The sequence below is a fragment of the Argiope bruennichi genome, chromosome 4, assembly GCF_947563725.1.
Source record: "Argiope bruennichi chromosome 4, qqArgBrue1.1, whole genome shotgun sequence".
Taxonomy (NCBI): domain Eukaryota; kingdom Metazoa; phylum Arthropoda; class Arachnida; order Araneae; family Araneidae; genus Argiope; species Argiope bruennichi.
Window position 1 is genome coordinate 143,685,781 of NC_079154.1, and position 19,193 is coordinate 143,704,973.

The following is a 19,193-nucleotide window of genomic DNA, read 5'->3' on the forward strand; positions in this document are numbered from 1 at the left end:
AAATTTCCAGTTCATTAAAATAATCAAATTAGTTTAAAATGACTTAAAAAATAAGTACTAACATATTAGATGCAATGATAAATAATTATTAATAAAGATTTACAAAGAATTTAATTTTAAAAATTACTGATATTAAATATATATATATAACCTAGAATGATATTTTTCGAAGAAATTATTATACACAAATATTTTATACATACTACACTAGTCTTGGAATTCTATCCTGGTAGTCAGCATTTAGAAGCATTTTTTTTTTTTTTTTTTTTCCCTATCCTTAAATTTTGGCACTTTATCTAGTCATATTTTTATGCACTCGAATTTCCTCTTCTGTTCTCTGGTTTTGTTTCATTTGTAATTTAAGAACCAAAGGCATATTTAGGTATCTGACGTATTGGGTTCAGTAGCTGGATATAGCTATATTTATAAAATGGTTCAACACGTAGTCTGGATTTTTTTTTCTTTTTTTTTTAATTTTAACAATGCATATGTAATATGCCAATTACCAGTCATATAAGTCTGTCCTCTCATACATTCACTATTCAACTATAAATGTATTAATTAATGTAAATGTTAATTAATTATTGGTGTGTCTTATTGGTTAGTGAATTATTGATGCATGTTGATAATTTAAACGTTATGTTTATCAAATTAGTTTATATTTCATTATGTTATGCCTAGTTATGTGTATAAATATTTATTTTAATAAAAGGCACCTTTTTTTTTCTGTGGAGTGCTACATATTTTTGCACCAGCCCTACAAGCAAGTAAATAATGATAATTTACATTCTTTTATTTGACTTCATTTCGTTAGGATGAGATTAAAACTCATGCTTATTACTTTCTAATGTGCTAGAATTTAATTTTCAGGTGATTGATTCATGAAATTAATTTTGATTTCATAATGAATTACAAACTAGAAGTTAAAAAGTAGAAAACTGAAACCATTTTGCTTTTTAGTGTACTAATAAAAATTTGTTTTTCAACTTAATTTCCATAGTTTTGGCAGCTTATGCAGATCCCCCAAAACAGGCATCATTCTAAACAATGCAATGGATGACTTCTCGTCTCCGAACATCACTAATTATTTCGGAGTGCCTCCATCCCCCGCCAACTACATTGTTCCAGGCAAGAGGCCCCTCTCTTCCATGTGTCCGGCTCTGGTCATCGATGGAAATGGAGATGTCCGCATGGTGGTCGGGGGAGCTGGAGGCACCAGAATCATCACAGCATCAGCCATGGTAAGCAGATAATTTCTTTTTTACTTTAAAATGTGAACTTATTTTCATGGATAAATTGGAGCAGAGGTACGTCTCAGTCTTAATTTTTAAATATTTTTAACAAGGGGGGAAAAAAATGCCAAATACATTTTTAAGCGCATGCTTAGTTTAATCGTCTCTTTTGTAATTTTTGAATCAGTGAAAATACCAAGCCACTGCCAAGTAACCAGTATTTAATAAAATTTTCTTGTAATTGTATGAATTTTGAATCGATTATTTGATAGATAAAGCACCTATCCACACACACACACACAGAGAGAGAGAGAGAGGGAGATTTTAATCTTTATCTGGTCAGATCGATGAAATGTCCAAAAATGAATATCAAATAAGACGTGCAATTAAATGATCTGCAACGTTCTTCGTTTCTTACTTTAATAATAATAATGGATCCCTCATAAAATGTTTTAGCTGAATAACATTTCACAAAATTAAAAATTATATGTAAAGTAATGATATGGAAATCTGTCGTTCGTGTAAAATCTAAGAAATTCGGTAACCGACAGTGATATTTTATTCGACAAGAGGATATGAAGCACAAATAATAAAACACAACTGAAGCATACACAAAGACAGCAGTTGCAGAAATCAATAATACATACTCAAACTGAAAATAACTAATTAAATAGATACACAATACAATGGCAGCTAGAGAGCTTGCTCCGCGATCACTCGCCAAAGAGATAATTCACTCGACTTTGCTTATTTAATGTAGGTTTTTTTTTCCTCAAGGCATCGAAAAATCTAGAATTATCTCCGAAACTCTTCTCCTAATAAGGCATCGTCTATTTCGTCGCGCATAGTCATTGTATCCATTGAAATATCTGTAAAACTCTCTTCCTTACTTTGGCCTAAAATGAACAGGAAAACAATATTACAGTTTCACAGCTATAATTGTAAATATACATTATGTCATTATTTACATTTTTTCACGATTTCATTACCGAAATATAATAAATATGCATTTTAAATGCAAAAATAGGAAATAATGTGTAAAAAATATATGTGAAGTGATCCTCTGCTTTTCCTTCCTTCCCAACGTTATCAAGCAGGTCAAAGATTTCCAGAATTGCTCAATTTACGACTAAGCCGCTGCTTATTTTATTTAGATACTGAAATTAAAAAAATCACTCATAAAAATACTTTTAAAGTGAAAATTATTTAAAATGAGTAAAAAAAGAACTCGTCACTTAAGAGATCAGCACGATTCGTATTAGATGTATAATAACATGCCAAATGGAGGATTAGTAGCTTTTCTCTATCTAATAGGGATTTGATTTCCTGTCTACCCATAAAAGTGTATTGCCTTTTTTTTTTTTTTTTTTTCTCCCCTTTCTTTCTTTGAATGTGTAATACAAAATTTAAATTCTATAATATTTTTAGCCATATTAAAAGAAGCGACACTGTACTATAATTATAATTGACACTATAATTATTTTGAAAATGTAATACTAAATACAATAAAAGGATGGTCTTCAGTTGTTATGTGGTAAATGCTTTACATTTTAGTAAAAAACCATTAATATGAGAGGAAAGTTTTGAATTAAAATATTTAATGTTTTTTTTAAAAAACTGCTAAGTGAACTTTGAAAGCAAAATAATTTAATATGAAAAAAAAATGGTAAGGGAAAATAGCGTTAAAGCATAATAGTTTAAGCAAAATGTTACTTTCACATTTAAGTTTCACTAATTCTTTTCTGAAAAAGGGTTACAAAGATTTAAAATTGTAAAATGACACTTCTGGAATAGGAATTGTTACCTCTCTGTGAATTTTGATTAATAGTAAAATAAGTATAAACATATTTTCACTAGACCTGCCCCCCCCCACACTCTTTTTTTTACCAAAGAAGTTTTTTCAACAATGATACAGATGCCGGTCTGAAATTTTTACCATATATTCTTTCCTGTATTATACTGACTTTTGTTGAATTACAAAGATTCTGCTCATTCGAAAAATAATAATAATAATTTACGTCCTTATTTAACCCTGCTGTTCTGTTCGGGTCTATTTGACCCGAAATGATTTTTAACGACTCACAAAAAACAACATTATGTAAATATTTAAATGATAATTTATGACTTTGTATGTAATGGTGCTAAATCATTGCTCTGAAAAGGATTTTCTTCTATTTAAATATTTTCTGGATGTTTTTAAAAATTGTATCAATATAACGTTCGGGTCAATATGACCCGCTTCCAATTTTCTTTTAATTCTGTTTTTAAAAAATGCACGATACATTATTAATTAAGCGGGAAACGAAGAGAATAACTTCTAAAAACAGTTTTTAGTACGTTAGCACTTCAGTCAAGGTCAGAGGGCGCACAGTTCAAGCTTTTACTTCACAGATGATACAGCTGTTATGAACTACATACCAAAAAAGAATAAGAATGTTATTCTTATGAGCACAATGCATCATGATAAATTGATTACTGACAGACTAGACAAAAAGCCAAAAATCATATTAGATTACAATGCCACTAAAGGAGCTGTTGATACTCTTGATCAGCTGATAAATACATATACTTGTAAAAGAAAAACAAATCGATGGCCGCTAATTATATTTTATATGCTGGATACCTCTGCTTACAACGCATTTATTCTGTGGACATCTATAGATAAGAAATGGAATGAAAACAAATTGACAAAAAGAAGGTTGTTTTTAGAAGAACTAGGCAAGTCTTTGGTTGACCCATATATTCAGACAAGACAACATCTCCCTAGAACTGAAGAGTCCTGCAATATAGTAAAAAAGATACAGGGTAAAAGGCAAAGTGATACATCACCAAGGCCTGCTGTTAATTTACAGGTGAATAATAAACGTGCGAGATGCAAGTTCTGCCCATCAAGCAACGACAATAAAACAAATATGTTGTGCAAGAATTTTAAAAACAAATATGTAAGTTTCATGTATCATATTATTGTCCAGAGTGCTAATAAAAATGAGGTAAGATTGAAATTATTTTACATCATGCAATTAGACATTATAACATGCAATTAAACATATATATATATATATATATATATATATATATATATATATATATATATATATATATATATATATTAACTGTATCATGTTTACTATATTAAAAGAAACTTTATACATCTTTAAAAAAACTATTTCACTGAAAACCTGCTTCACAGAGGCTTCCGCAGTTCGTATTTTGTGTTCGGGTCATATTGACCCGAACGTTACATGCGTATAGTAAGTGCGAACAGAACAGCAGGGTTAAATTTAAGTTAGATTACACATTTTATAGGATTTGTAATAGTTGTAGCCTTTTAATTTAAACTTTTCCTTGTAATTTAATGGCTTTTGTTTGAGTGCGAAAAACTAATTTTTTACCATTATTCGCAGTGAAATGGTAGGATATCTGGGGGGGGGGGGTAATGATACAGTGGCTAACCCAACAACTTAAAGCAATAAAAATGCTGTTATTTATTTTTTCTATGTTTTGATACTTTTAATGTGGGTTTATCCTCTGTGTACAATAATTACTTCACCATTACTTTACCCTCTGTCCTAACTGAAGCATTAATCAGCATTTCAGTTATACACTTATTTGCATCTATATAAAACACTAACATTCTGACATGCTCATAAATGGTTCTATAAAGTAATAACATTCCATAAATTTTGTAAAGTTTTATCTTTTATTTTAAAGTTTATTACCCCTTTACCCGAATTCCAATGCCATGCATCCTCAGACACACTACCATGTTCACTAGATCTTCTGAAAAGATGCTTCATTCACAACCTTATCCTAAAATGTTGTTTTAATGCTTTATTAATAAATTTTGTAAAAGGATTTGCTCAAAAAATGCGCCATATATTTAGCCATAGAGCGGATTTAAAAATCTTAATGATTTAATAAATTTGAAATGTTGGTAAAATTCTATTTCTTCTAGTACCAGCTATTTTATGATTCAGATACATTTACTTATGAGCATCCTTTCTTAAAGATTGGGGCAACAACCTTACCTTAAACTAATGTGTGTATAAAAGAATATATTCACTTGTCGAGATATTTCTATTTCTAATTCTGTTTCATATTTTATTAGAAATTGTTGTTCAAAATAGAAAGATCACAATGCGAAGAAAAGATATGGAAGCAAAATTGTCATGATTCACATGAAAGATTAAATGAATATTTGTATAAAAATTAATAATTTTTGTTGCAATCAGATGTTTTTGTATAAAATAATTTTTATTAAGTTTTTAAAACATACAAAACATGTGTAATACAAGTAAGTGTGCATAATAATATAGGATGTGTACAAATTTTTTCTGAATCGAAACCCTTCATATCACAAATATATGAATAATGATGTGCATGTAGCCTTTTTATTCAAACACTAAATATATTTTTTCATTCTGACACCCAAAATTCAGTGTGTTTTCTTATTCGTGTTTTTTTTCTATGCATTTATTCACCTTGACTTTATGTAAACGTTCTTGTATTCAGTATGTTCAGATTGAGTGTATTCAGAAAGAAAATACATATTTCTATATTTTCAAAACATAATCATCCTCTAATCGATCAATCTTACTTTAACGTTTGATTTCTCCAGAGGATAATTGAAATTGAAATTTTGAAAAGTGAATTTGAAGAAAATTGATTTCAAGATTCCATAATAATGAATTATTAATAAAAGGCTGAGAAGTTGAAAATAATTAAAATAAAGCATTTTACTTTTTAGTACACAAATAAAAGAGTGATTTTAGAAATTATTTTTAATAATTTTATTTAAGGGCATCATTCGTACACTATGGTTGGGTGAGAACATAAAGCAAGCTACAGATGCACCTCGAATTCATCACCAGCTGTTTCCAAATTATATACAGTACGAAGACGAATTCCCAATGGTATGATTTTTTTCTCTATTATTTCAGTATACTATGTGAAAAGTAGTAAACAAATAACCTTCACTACAGTTGGTTTGAGTTTTTAATAAATAAATTTATAGCACCTTAGATGTTGTTAAGAGACGTTACTGCCTAGTTACTATTGAGATTCAGTAATTTAATTGAAAAAATCAATATAAATTGGAATAAAAATAATTTCCACCACTATTTCTTAGCTAAATTCCAAGTAGTTTATTTGGTAAATTTCGTACCTCGATGTCTTGCAGGTTATCACAGCAACGCCAGAATCAATCTGCGTGCTAGCACATTTTTCACAACAAATCAGGTTATAGTTAGTTAGTTGGTTTTTATTGCACAAGGACCAGATTTGATCATTCTGCGCCAAACATTTGTTAAACATGGCTTTCGTGTTAAAAATTAAAGCATTTTAAGAAAAAGATACAATTAAATCTGATGTAAAATTTGAATATCTTTTAAAAAAGTAAAAATATTTGGATGAGGGTTATCTCCTAAAATGTCATTTAAGTTGAAAACAATTGCTCCAAAATGGACTTGTCGTTGTGTACTAAAAACTTGGCATTCACACAGAATATGCTTAACCGTTAAAACACAATTGCATTTATCACAAAGTGGTGCATGATCAGTGTGCAAAAGATGTTTTTGGGTCAAATAGGTGTGGCCTATTCGAAGTCTCGTGATAATGACATCTTTCTTTCTAGTTAGAATTTTACTTTTGAAACCCTTGACAGATAGATGGCTGTATTTGAAAAAGTTTATTTGTAGCTTTTCCCACGTAGCTTGCCAGAATTTACTTTGAATTATTTTTATTGCTTGTAATGTGCTTGTAATGCATCGGATAATGGAACAAAATTTTCCTTCAGCAGGGTTGAGCTTTTTGCTGCTTTGTCAGCTTTTTCATTTCCCCAAATTCCAACATGCGCAGGAATCCAACAGAATTTAACTGTGAAATTATTTTTTAGCGAATTATATATGTGTAAACCATTTAGAACTAAGGGATGACTTTCCGATGACACATTCTTAAAAGCTTCAATACTACTTTTAGAGTCAGTATATATAATAAATTTAGAGGGGAATGAGGTTGCAATTTTTTGAAGGCTTAGATATATTGTATAAAGTTCGGATGTAAAAACAGAACAGAAAGGGTTAAGTCTTTCGGATATTACTACATTACGAAATACTGCTGCTGAGCCAACATTATTACCACATTTCGAACCATCTGTATAAACAGGTTGAAAAGAATGATACTGTTGTCTGTGTTCATAAAAAAATTTCTGAAACATCACGTCTGATGTTGATGGTTTCAGGAAATGTATAAAATAATCTACAAAACTGAAAGACGACTCCTGCCATGGAGGTGGACCACTAATATTTACAACAATCGAGAAGTCTTCAGTTTTGAATGTTCTTAAAATCTCTCCTATATGGAATCCAAAAGTTGGCGTAAAAGACAATCTCCTAGAGAATAACGATCCGTATATAGGATTGAGAACGTTGTTGCACAGTGGATGGTATTCGACACTTAATTTTATAAAAGTAGGATAAACAAAGTCGTTTCCGCCTGAGTTCCAAGGAGGGCTCACCACCTATAACTTGTAAACTTTGAATTGGCGATGTTCTAAAAGCTCCTGTAGCTATACGAAGTCCATCATTATGCACTGAGTCTAACAATTTCAAGGTAGATTTGGCAGCTGAGCCATAAATGGGTGCCCCGTAGTGAAGCTTTGAGCCTATCAGTGATTTATATATCTTCATCAAAGAGGCTCTATCTGCTCCCCAAGAGATGTTTGATAGGACTTTTATAATATTTAGCGTTTGACGACATTTTCTTTTCAAGTTTTGAATATGAGAGCGAAATGTTAGTTTGTTATCTAATATCACGCCCAAAAACTTTTTCTCACTAACTGTGGGAATGACCGACTCATTCAGTCGGAGCTCTGGATCTGCATGAAGGCCACGTCGCTTGCAGAAGTGAATGCTAACTGTTTTCTGAGAAGAAAAAAACAAACTCATTTTTCAAAGCCCAGTTTATCATATTGTTTATGGATGTTTGTAAATGTTTTTGAATGAAATCCAAACTTTCATTAGCACAATGTATCTGGATGTCATCGACATAAAGTGAAGTGTGTACAAATGGTGAGATTTTCGAAACAATCCCATTTATCTTTATGATAAACAGTAAAACACTTAGTACGCTACCTTGAGGAACACCTTCATGCTGAATGAAAGTATCTGATAAAATATCACCAACACAAATTTGAAAGATTCTTGTTCTCAAAAAGTTTTGTACAAAAATTTTTAGATTCCCTTTTAAGTTCAAGTTAAATAAGTGTTTCAAAATGCCATAACGCCAGGTTCGGTCATAGGCTTTATCCATATCAAAGAAAATAGATACAAGATGTTTTTGCTTACAAAAGCCTCTCTGATAGCAGTCTTCAATTTTAGTAAATTATCCAATGTACTTCTCTTTTTGCGAAAACCGCTTTGGGAAGGGGAAATCCAGTTTTTCTCTTCTAAGACGTACATCAGTCTGTGACTTACCATACGTTTCATTTGTTTACTGAGGCAACTAGTAAGGGCTATTGGTCTGTAGTTAGAGGGATCTTGCCGATCTTTCCCAGGTTTGAGAATAGGATTTATTATTGCTTTTTGCCAGCAGGTTGGGAAGAATCTTTCTATCCAAATTCTGTTAAATAAAGTTAGGAGTACCCACAATGACGAATCGCCGAGATGTTTCAGCATATCATAATGTATTCTATCAGGTCCCGGTGATGTAGAGTGGGACTTTTTTAATGCATTTTTCAATTCATGAAATTTAAAAGTAGTATTATATTCCTCCCCATATGACGGTAGAAAATCTAATGTTTGTTTCTCTGTCTGTTTTTTAAAAGCAATAAAATCTTCTGGATAAAATTCTTCACTCGATAAGTTAGAAAGAGTTTGTCCAATTAGATTAGCAATTTCTTTTGCATTAGAAATTACTCGCCCGTTCAATTTTAAAAAGGATATTTTATCTGAATTTGAGTAACAGCCAAAAATCCTTTTTATTTTGTATCGCATGATTTTAGAAGGTATTTGTCCTTGATTGGAATTGACATACGAATGAAAGGATTGCTCCTGACTAATGCGTCAAATTCTACAAAATTCAGATTTTGCTTCTTTTTTTTTAATTTAATGAGATTTTGGGTGGCAGGGTATCTCCTGAAGGTATTCCATACTTTGTCTAGTCTTTTACAGTTTTCACATTTGTCATTCCACCACGGTTTGCATAGCTTTGGTAATTTCCCCGATGTTTTGGGAATACTGAGATCTGCTGCTGCAATTATATGTTCGGTTACAAGCTTGACTGACAAATCAATAGAAGTATAATCAATCATATCTGGTGTAAGTTGGCATATTGAATTGAACAATGTCCAGTTTGCTTTACTAATATTATATCTCACAGGTCTTTTAGGAAATAAAAATTCATTGTGCATGTACGTCAATACAATAGGAAAGTGATCGCTGTTGTATAAATTTGAGTCCATGGAAAATTTCCAGTAGGATGCAAGGGAAGGAGAACAAAGTGCAAGATCAATCGTGTGGCATGTTTGGCCAGCTTGATGAAAGTGAGTGGGATTATTGTCATTAAGTATACAGAGAGAATGATCATCAATCATTTTTCTATTTGCCTTCCTCTAGTGTTGATACCATCATTATTCCAAATAGGATTATGTCCGTTTAAATCACCTAGGAGAAAAAAAATGTTCTGGTAACTGTTCTTTTAATTGATCCAAATGTCGTTGTTCAATATGTTCATTTGGGGGCAGATATTAATAGCAAATTGTTGTTAGAAGTTTCAACTGAATTTGGACAGCAATTGCCTGTAAATTTGTGTCTAAAACAACTTCATTACTTGGCAAATGACATATAGTTAAAGATGCAACTCCGCCAGATCCACTAGAATTTTGTTCATTATCTTTTCTTTGAAGGACATAGTTCTTAAGATTGGGAGAGACACGTGGAGTCAAATATGTTTCTTGTATCCCCAAGCAAACAGGTTGATATTTGTTAATAATACATTAGATATCCTCTTTATGAGCTTGAAAACCACGGCAATTCCTAGAGACTAAATTAATATTTGTCATTTCGGTTTCCTGAAGAATTTAGATTTGAAAACTTTTGGCTTGGCTGTGCCAATTCTAGCTTCATCGCTCAGATCCATTTCGCTGAGAGATTCATCGGATGGACGAATTTCCAACTCAACATCCTTACTATTGACGTTTATCTTTTCTTTCTGTTCATTTTGGTTTTGAATGGAAAGATTCTTCTTTTTCTTTTTATTTTGTGGAACAGTTTTTAAAGTTTTTTGGTTTTTTATAATGTTTTTTTTTTCTTTAATTATGGAAGACCTGTTAGATTTTACTATTTCAAGCCAATCTTTCAGTTTGATGGTAATGTATTCCTCATTTGATGGAGAAGGGAAAGGCTTCGAGATTGTTTGTGATGGACTACTGTTTTCTTGAATTTGTATCGGTTCAGTTTGCATACATGAACAAGTCGTCCTTTTTAAAGCTGTACTGTATGGGAGATTTTCCTTTGGAGTTCGACTTTCAACTATTTTCCTAGCTTCTGCAAAAGAGATATTTCTAGAAATTTTAATGATCTGGATTTCCTTTTCAATCTTCCACTTGGGACAGGATTTAGAATAAGCAGGATGACTATCGTTGCAATTAACACATTTTTCGGGCTTTGTGCAAGCAGTGTCATCATGGCCAATTTCAGAAAATTGTGGACAGCAAGAGGAAGAAGCGCGGCAACTAGTTTTTGTATGTCCAAACCTCTGGCATTTAAAACAACGTACCGGGTTTGGCACAAAAGGACGTACATTGCAACTTATAAACCCAGCTGTTATCTTTTTGGGAAGCACATGAGTAGCAAAGGTTAAAATAACATGCTTAATTGGAATTATTTTACCATCTCTTTTTAAAGTTATACGACGTGCACTTGTTACTCTAAATGACTGCAGTTCAGAAACAAATTCTTCATCACTCACCATAATAAGGTCCATACTAAATACGACACCTCTGGTATAATCCAGAGTTTTATGACCAGATACTTCTATTGGGGCATCACCAAAATTCTTTATTGCTAGAAGTTGCTCTGATTGTTTCAGCGTCGCAGACTCTATTAACAAATCTCCAGATCTAGCTTCTTTACAGATGTGACGTTCCCATTAATACTTTGAATATACTTTTGTATCAAAACAGGCGACATGTTTTTAAGTTTATCGTCTTTACCATGTATAAAAAAAATTTTTGGAAAAACTTCGTAAGCTCAGTTTGTGCAACGTTAATTGACTTATCAGAATCGGTTTGAGAAAAAAGACCCATGCAAAAAAGACAAAAGGTCAGACCCGACGGCACCGCCCACCACGGAGCCCAACAAGGGATGGCAGCCACCGGCTCTAGACATTTCTTGCCTCGGCGCTTACCATGGTGCTAGCCGGGACCTATACGCTGAGAGTCACCCCCGGGTACAGTGACCACCCCTAACGCCAAGCTCAAGGAGTGAGCCCTTCGCTTGATCCCCTTGAGTAGCCCAGTCAAATATCTGGGATACCGGCCGATTGATACATCAGGGACCGAAATGTATCACCCGTCTAAAGGGTCGCCACGCACGGCGAACACGTTGGGTTTTTGGCTGTCCATGAGAAGCAAGAAGCAAACAGAGCGGCGACAGTTTCTCATGGAGAGCTCCCTCGCTTATCGTCGAGTTATGGAAGAATGAAGAAAACAGAAGGGGAAGGGGGGATTTAAAGAGAGAAGGGGGAAAAAGAGAAAAGGGATAGGGGAGAGAAGGAAGAGTAATGATTCCTGGGTACCTCGGGATTGGGACACCCGTACCCACCTAAAGATGGTGAGCCCCTGAGGAGAAATCAGGTTATATTTACAGTGAACAGCCAAAAATATTATTGCAATGAGTTAACGGAAAATATTTAAAAATTACAACAATGCTTTAAAAACTTATAATATATAATGTAAAAATTAATAATTATTATTTGCCGTTACATTACTCCCTTGCCAGTAACAAAGTTATGATATACAGAAAATACATGGAAAGGCATGTTCTGGCAATTACTTAATAAAATTCAACTTATTGTATTGAACCTAAAGAGAAAATAAACAAAAATAACAACGTTTAACTTGCATAATGCATGCAATGATTCTTATATATATATTCAATATTGCACCCAATATTTCTGAGTAATAAATAAATAAACAAATAATTGCACAATTCAATATGACACACTTTCAACATTCTTGCTTGTTACATTATCTCAATTTAATATTATTTACAATGACATAAAAAAGAATCTCCATGCTCTTTTACAACAGAGAATTGCAACAGAAAACACCTAAGCAATCATTGAATCATGTGAGCTAAAGTATCAGAACTTAATATTATTTTCAAAACAAGCATAACTGAACGAGAACATCAATGGGTTAGGAATTGTTATTGGAAAAATATTTATACACAACATTTATACACAAAATAAGAGTTTCAACTCTGAATAATGTGCATTTATAAGTAATTTAATTTTTCAATTTGCACAACACAATCATAACGTGTTATGCAATACCAGTTAAAAGCAATATGTAAAATAAGCACACACATTTTAATTATAAAGCATACAAGATACTCAAATTCAACAAGGTATCCACAACTTTTAAATCTTTGTAGTTGTACATAATTCTTAAATTCTGAATAGGTCACACCTTGCATTAAAATTTTGATACTCATTATCGTAAAAAAAAATTATATACAAAAAATATTACACAAGCAATTTAATAAAATACAGCTTAAATACTCTTTTCTTGTTTACATTCTTACAAAATAACGATAAATTCAATGTTATGAATAACAGCATGAAATTATATTTTCTATTATTGTATTATACTTGCAAAATTTGCAAGAAACAATATAATATGGTGATTTTTTTTTTTTTTGAATCTACATATTTAAAGTATTATTAAAACTTCATAAATTTTTATACAAAAAATAATTAGCAAGCTATGTACATAACATTTTAATCCTTTAAACCTTATTGGCTGTTTTATCCTCCAACCATACCTAGAAATTTTTTGATTATCAGATGAGAGGTGAGGGTCCTCTTGCTCTGCATTCTCATCTGGTTGTTTAGCAGGAGTTGCTACTTTGTGAGGTATTGGGTCTGTCACTAACATATAAGCTAGTTTCAGCCTATCCACTGATATGTTTACATTCTTGCCCTTCACTTTCACTGTGAAATATTTCTCACTTCTCAACCCCTCAGGGGCTCACCTACTATAGGTGAGTACGGGTGTCCCAATCCCGAGGTACCCAGGGATCTATACTCCCTTTATGTTTAGACTCCTCTACGCCTTCTGCTGTCTACTATATCTCTTCCTTCCCTCGACGGCAAGCGAGGGAGCTCTCCATGAGAAGCTGTCGCCGCTCTGTTTGCTTCTTGCTTCTCATGGACAGCCAAAACCCCACGTGTTAGCCGTGCGTGGCGACCCTTTAGACGGGTGGTGCACTGTGGTCCCCTGTGCATCAATCGGCCGGTAGCTAGCAACCTGAGTTACTAGTCTGCTAGGGATCAAGCGAAGGGGTTACTCCTTGGGCTTGGCGTTAAGGGTGGTCACTGTCCCCGGGGGTAACTCCGAGCGTATAGGTTCCGGCCAGCACCAAGGTAAGCGCCGAGGCTGGGAATGGCCAGAGCCGGTGGCTGCCTTCCCTTGTTGGGCTCCGTGGTGGGCGGTGCCGTCGGACCTGAAGTCTTTTCATATCGCATGGGGCCTCGCCGCAATGCTCCCTTCAGTGGGCATCTTTCTGTACCGTCACAAGTTTTAAAACCGTACGATGCATTTTTTATTGTGAAGCGTGTTTCTGAAGTTAAAGAATCGTTCCATACCGTATCGCCTTTTCTTGTAGAAAAAGCTTTAACCGGAAGTGTAGGAGAAGTGGCATCTGTTCGAAAACTTCGTTCAGGTGACCTACTCGTTGAAGTTGCATCAAGACAACAATCGAACAAAATTTTAAAATTGAAATCTATGGGCACAATAAAAGTTACTGTTACTCCACATGGTTCCTTGAATTCCTCGAAAGGTGTAATTTCCTGTGGGGAACTGTTCAATGTCTCTTTGGAAGAAATCACTCAAAAACTGCAAAGTCAAGGAGTGACCCAGGTGCGCCGAATTTCTATTAGGCGAGATGGAAAACTCCTTAATACTAAGCATCTTATTTTAACATTTAACTCTCCAAAATTGCCAGAGTCGATAAAGGCTGGGTACATGAAATTACCCGTAAGACCTTATGTTCCGAATCCTTTGAGATGCTTCAATTGCCAGCGTTTCGGCCATTCAAAGGCTAACTGCCGCGGGACTTTAACATGCGCCCGTTGTGCAGTACCTGGCCACGAAAGTAATGAGTGTTCAGCGAAAGAAAAATGTGTAAACTGTAAAGAAGACCACGCCTCTTTCTCTCGCTTATGCCCTATCTGGAAAAGAGAAAAAGAGATTATTTCTGTTAAAGTTAAAGAGCAGGTGTCATTTCCTGAAGCTCGGAGAATTGTCAGAGCTCGTACACCTGCACTCGGAACAAACTATGCTTCTGTTGTAAAGGGTCCACCAAAAACTGTAGGGATCCAATATGACACAAAAGATTTTAAGGCTAACTCTGAAACTGATAGTTCAGTTACAATATCTGAATCTGATCAGTCTTCCAATGTTACGCCAACTATAATCAAACACACACGAAAGAAACATAAATCTGCTTCCGAAAAATCTCTGGCTCTCAAACTTTCAAAAAAAGGTCGTTCACAAAGAGACTTGAAGAAAAAAATTTCGTCTTTATCAGTCCGGAATTCAGTCGCTTTGGGATTAGCGACAGAGGGCTTAGCTCACAAGGACTTGCCGACCATATTTGATAAACCCACTAGTCTTGATCACCTTTCCCTCCATCCGTCAGAGGAGGAGGATTTTACAATGAGCTGTGATGTTCCAAAAACTCAAAGCAATGTTGCAAATGATTTATCTCCCAACAATATTTCTTAATGGGTACCTTCGTTTCTTGGAATTGTCGTGGTCTGAGATCCAAAATTGCTGACATCAAGTGCATTATCAATCAATTTCATCCTTCTTGTTTTGCATTTCAAGAAACGTTCTTGAATCCTAACGTTTCTTTCAAACTTCGTGGCTACAATATAATCCGTAAGGATGCAGACACAGAAACTAGTAATTCTGGAGGTGTCTGTATCTTAACTTCTAACCTTTTCCCCAGTACACCTCTCAAATTACATACTCCCTTACAGGCTGTGGCAGTTCAGGTTCATACAAGAACACTTGCTACAGTCTGTTCTATATATTTGCCACCACATAATGTCATCAATCAGCAGCAACTTAATAATCTTGTTGATCAGTTGCCTTCACCATTTTTAATACTCGGCGACTTCAATGGGCATAGTACTTTGTGGGGTTCAGAAAGTACAAATTCTCGTGGGCGACAGATCGAGCAGTTTATTACCAATAACTGTCTCTGTCTGCTCAATAATAATGAGAAAACGTACTTTCATGAACCCACACGCAGCTTCCATAGTCTTGACCTAGCCATTTGCTCTCCTGAATTGCTACCATTTCTGAATTTCACAGTTGCCAGTGATCTTTATGGCAGTGATCACTTTCCATTAATTGTCCCCCATGCTAATAGTGGCGTTGCGACTCCATGTCCTCCGCGTTTTCTATTTGAGCGGGCAAATTGGACTGCCTTTACGCAACTTGCAGACATCACAGAGACAATGGTTAAACTTTCGGATATCACGGAAGCAGTGCAAAATGTTACCGATTGTATTATTTATGCCGCAAACAATACCATTCCAAAATGTTCCCCACGTGCGAGGAAATTCCGGAAACCGTGGTGGAGTGACTCTTGCCGCGACAGTTACAGAGAACAAAAGAAACGATGGAATATTTTTCGCAAGTACCCTTCAACAGAAAACCTTATTGCGTTTAAGCGCGCCAGAGCTAATGCTCGCCGCATCCGCCGACAAAGCCAGAGGGAATCTTGGATTCGCTTTGTGTCTTCAATCACATCTTCCACTTCAAGCAAATTGCTTTGGAAAAAAGTAAAAGCTGCAAATGGGATCTACAAAGATTTCTCCTATCCCGTGCTAAAGACGGGAAATAGAACGATTGCCTCTCCCATAGATGTTGCTAATACTCTCGGGTATACTTTCGCACAAGTTTCTGCTGCCGATTCATATAATTCTGCTTTTTTGGCGAAGAAGAATCGCGCGGAATGGAGAGTTTTGCGTTTTTCCACCCGAAGATCCCTTCCTTACAATTCTGAGTTGAGGATGCATGAACTGCTAACGGCCTTGTCTAAAGTTAAGGATACAAGCCCCGGTCCGGATGGAATTACCTATAACATGCTTCGCCATTTATCTGAAACTTCTCTTTCAAATTTGTTATATTTATATAACCGCATTTGGTTTGAGCAGAAGTTCCCTTCGCAATGGCACGAAGCTATTGTTATTCCCATCCTTAAACCCGGTAAGGACTCTTTTGACCCTCTGAATTACAGACCTATAGCTCTCACAAGTTGTTTGTGCAAGACATTGGAACGAATGATCAATTCTAGGTTAGTTTTTGAATTAGAGAAGAGGGCATGTATTCCGCAAATGCAGAGCGGTTTTCGTAGAGGGCGTTCCACATCTGATAATATCGTCCTTCTCGAGACTCAAATCCGCAATGCATTTGTCAGTCGGAATCATCTAGTGTCCGTATTTTTTGACGTTCAGAAGGCGTATGATCGAACTTGGCGCTTTGGAATTCTTACAACTCTTTTAAATTTTGGTTTTCGAGGAAATTTGCCTGTTTTTCTAAAGAATTTTTTATCTTTAAGATCGTTTCGTGTTCGAATGGGTAATTTTTATTCAGATCCTTTTATTCAAGCTGAGGGGGTTCCACAGGGAAGTATCCTCAGTGTAACGCTTTTTATGCTTCATTTTAGTCAAATCCTTAATGTTTTACCTTCATCTGTTCAAAGCACCTTATATGTAGATGATCTCCAGATCTCCTGCCAAAGCAGCAATATGCACTCAATGGAACGCCAACTGCAGATTGCAGTTAATAAGCTTATTGACTGGTGTGATGATAATGGACACACGATTTCTCCGGAAAAAAGTCGTTGTATTCACTTTTGCAGGAAAAGAGGTCTTCATTTAGATCCTGCAATTTACATTCGAAATGTCGCAATTCCTGTTGTGGATGAATTCAAATTTTTAGGGATAATATTTGACCGTAAGCTCACTTTCCTTCCGCATGTCCTACATCTGCGGAAGAAGTGTGACAGGTCATTGAATATTCTTAAGGTACTATCAAGAACCACTTGGGGAGCAGATCGTACATCTTTGCTTAGAATTTACGAAGCAATCATTCTTTCACGCATTGATTACGGTTGTATGGTATACGGGTCTGCAAGGTTTTCCGTTTTACGCAGATTGGACACCATACACCACTCTGCACTAAGAATTTGTTCGGGAGCATTTCGAACTTCACCAGTGGAGAGTCTTTACGTTGTCTGTCACCATCTTCCTTTAAATTTACGGCGCCAAAAAATGTCTGTACAATATTACCTCCGTGCTTTATCAATCCCGAAACACCCTTTACACTCTTTTATGCTTCCTGTTCGCCTTCGGAGATTATACATGGCTCGACGTTCTCACATTCTTCCCTTTTGTGAGAGAGCTAAATCACTCCTCGAGGATTCGGAACTACATGAGTATTCATACATTTGATTTATTTGCATTTCCTCCTTGGGATTTACCTCGGTTTTCCTTTTTAAATCCTTTTTATGGATTTGAGAAACCGACAACGGCCCCTGTAATTTTTCAAAACCTTTTTATGTCTCATCGCTGTCAGTATTCGACCCATATGCCTATTTTCACAGATGGTTCCAAGTCGGACGGACAGGTTGGGTGTGGTATCATTTTTGATACAGAAACAATAAGTTATCGTTTGCATACCTCTTTTTCAGTATTATCTGCTGAATTAATGGCAATTTTCTATGCGCTACAAACAGTATCTCTCTCTACTGAGCGTAAATTTTGTATTTACACCGACAGCATGAGTTCTTTGAAAACACTCTCCAATTTTCATAATCAAATACATCCTATCGTTCTGGAAATTCTGCACCTCTTAAGAACTCTGGAAAACAGGGACTACAAAATTTTATTTTGCTGGGTTCCGAGTCACGTTGGGATAACAGGAAATGAACAGGCTGACAACGCTGCGAAAACAGCGTCTTTGTTTATGCAGCGTGAGGTGCCATTTTACGATGCGAAGCAATTGTTTAAGCGTCGTATTAATGCTATATGGCAGGAATCGTGGAATCAACAAAACAGTAACAAATTATATTTTATTAGACCTACAATTACATTATGGGCTGCTCTTCCAGTGCGTGAGCTCGAAGTCAAATTGACTAGACTCCGCATTGGTCACACTCGTTTAACCCATAAACATCTTTTATTAGGCGATCGAGCTCCTTTTTGCTCCAGATGCCGAACGATTTTAACAGTTCTTCACCTTTTAATTGAATGCCCTGTTTTTAATCATCATCGTTTACGATTTTTTAATGATTCAACAGTGGACATGCAAATGCTTGTGGGAGAACATCCCCACAAAAATGTTTTTAAATTTTTAAAAGAAATTGGTTTATATCATCTTATTTAATGCTTCGTTACCATTTTTTATTATCGTTGCTAATTTTAAGAGACATTGCCAAGTAATTTTTAATCGGTTTCTGTTTTTACATAAAGACACGCTTTTTCTATTATAACCATATGTATGGCGCAGTATAGCCATCTATGGCTCTTGCGCCTTTAAATCCCACAATCCAATCCAATCCATTCTCACTTCTCAACACAGGATAGTGTCCTTCATACAAGTGCTTTCTTAACCCTGTCAACTCGCACAAACACATGGGAGCAAGATCTGAAATCTTTATGCAC

General features: G+C 34.9%; 2 protein-coding genes across 4 annotated transcripts in view; one reads left to right on the forward strand and one right to left on the reverse strand.

The window, feature by feature from the left end:
• LOC129965446 (scoloptoxin SSD14-like) overlaps positions 1–19,193 on the forward strand; it is a 123,118-nt gene that overhangs the window by 99,968 nt on the left and 3,957 nt on the right. For both annotated transcript variants that reach the window (XM_056079315.1, XM_056079316.1), the window contains exons 9-10: positions 1,001–1,241; positions 6,032–6,145. In XM_056079315.1, coding sequence (XP_055935290.1) covers positions 1,001–1,241; positions 6,032–6,145 — 355 coding nt within the window. The remainder of the gene's footprint in view (positions 1–1,000; positions 1,242–6,031; positions 6,146–19,193) is intronic.
• The window catches only part of LOC129965448 (inositol monophosphatase 1-like), a 61,524-nt gene continuing 44,104 nt past the window's right edge, over positions 1,774–19,193 (reverse strand). Inside the window, exon 8 of one of the 2 annotated variants that reach the window (XM_056079320.1) lies at positions 1,774–2,128. In XM_056079320.1, coding sequence (XP_055935295.1) covers positions 2,028–2,128 — 101 coding nt within the window. In that variant the 3' untranslated portion in view covers positions 1,774–2,027. The remainder of the gene's footprint in view (positions 2,129–19,193) is intronic. The other variant, XM_056079319.1, reaches the window with a different exon arrangement.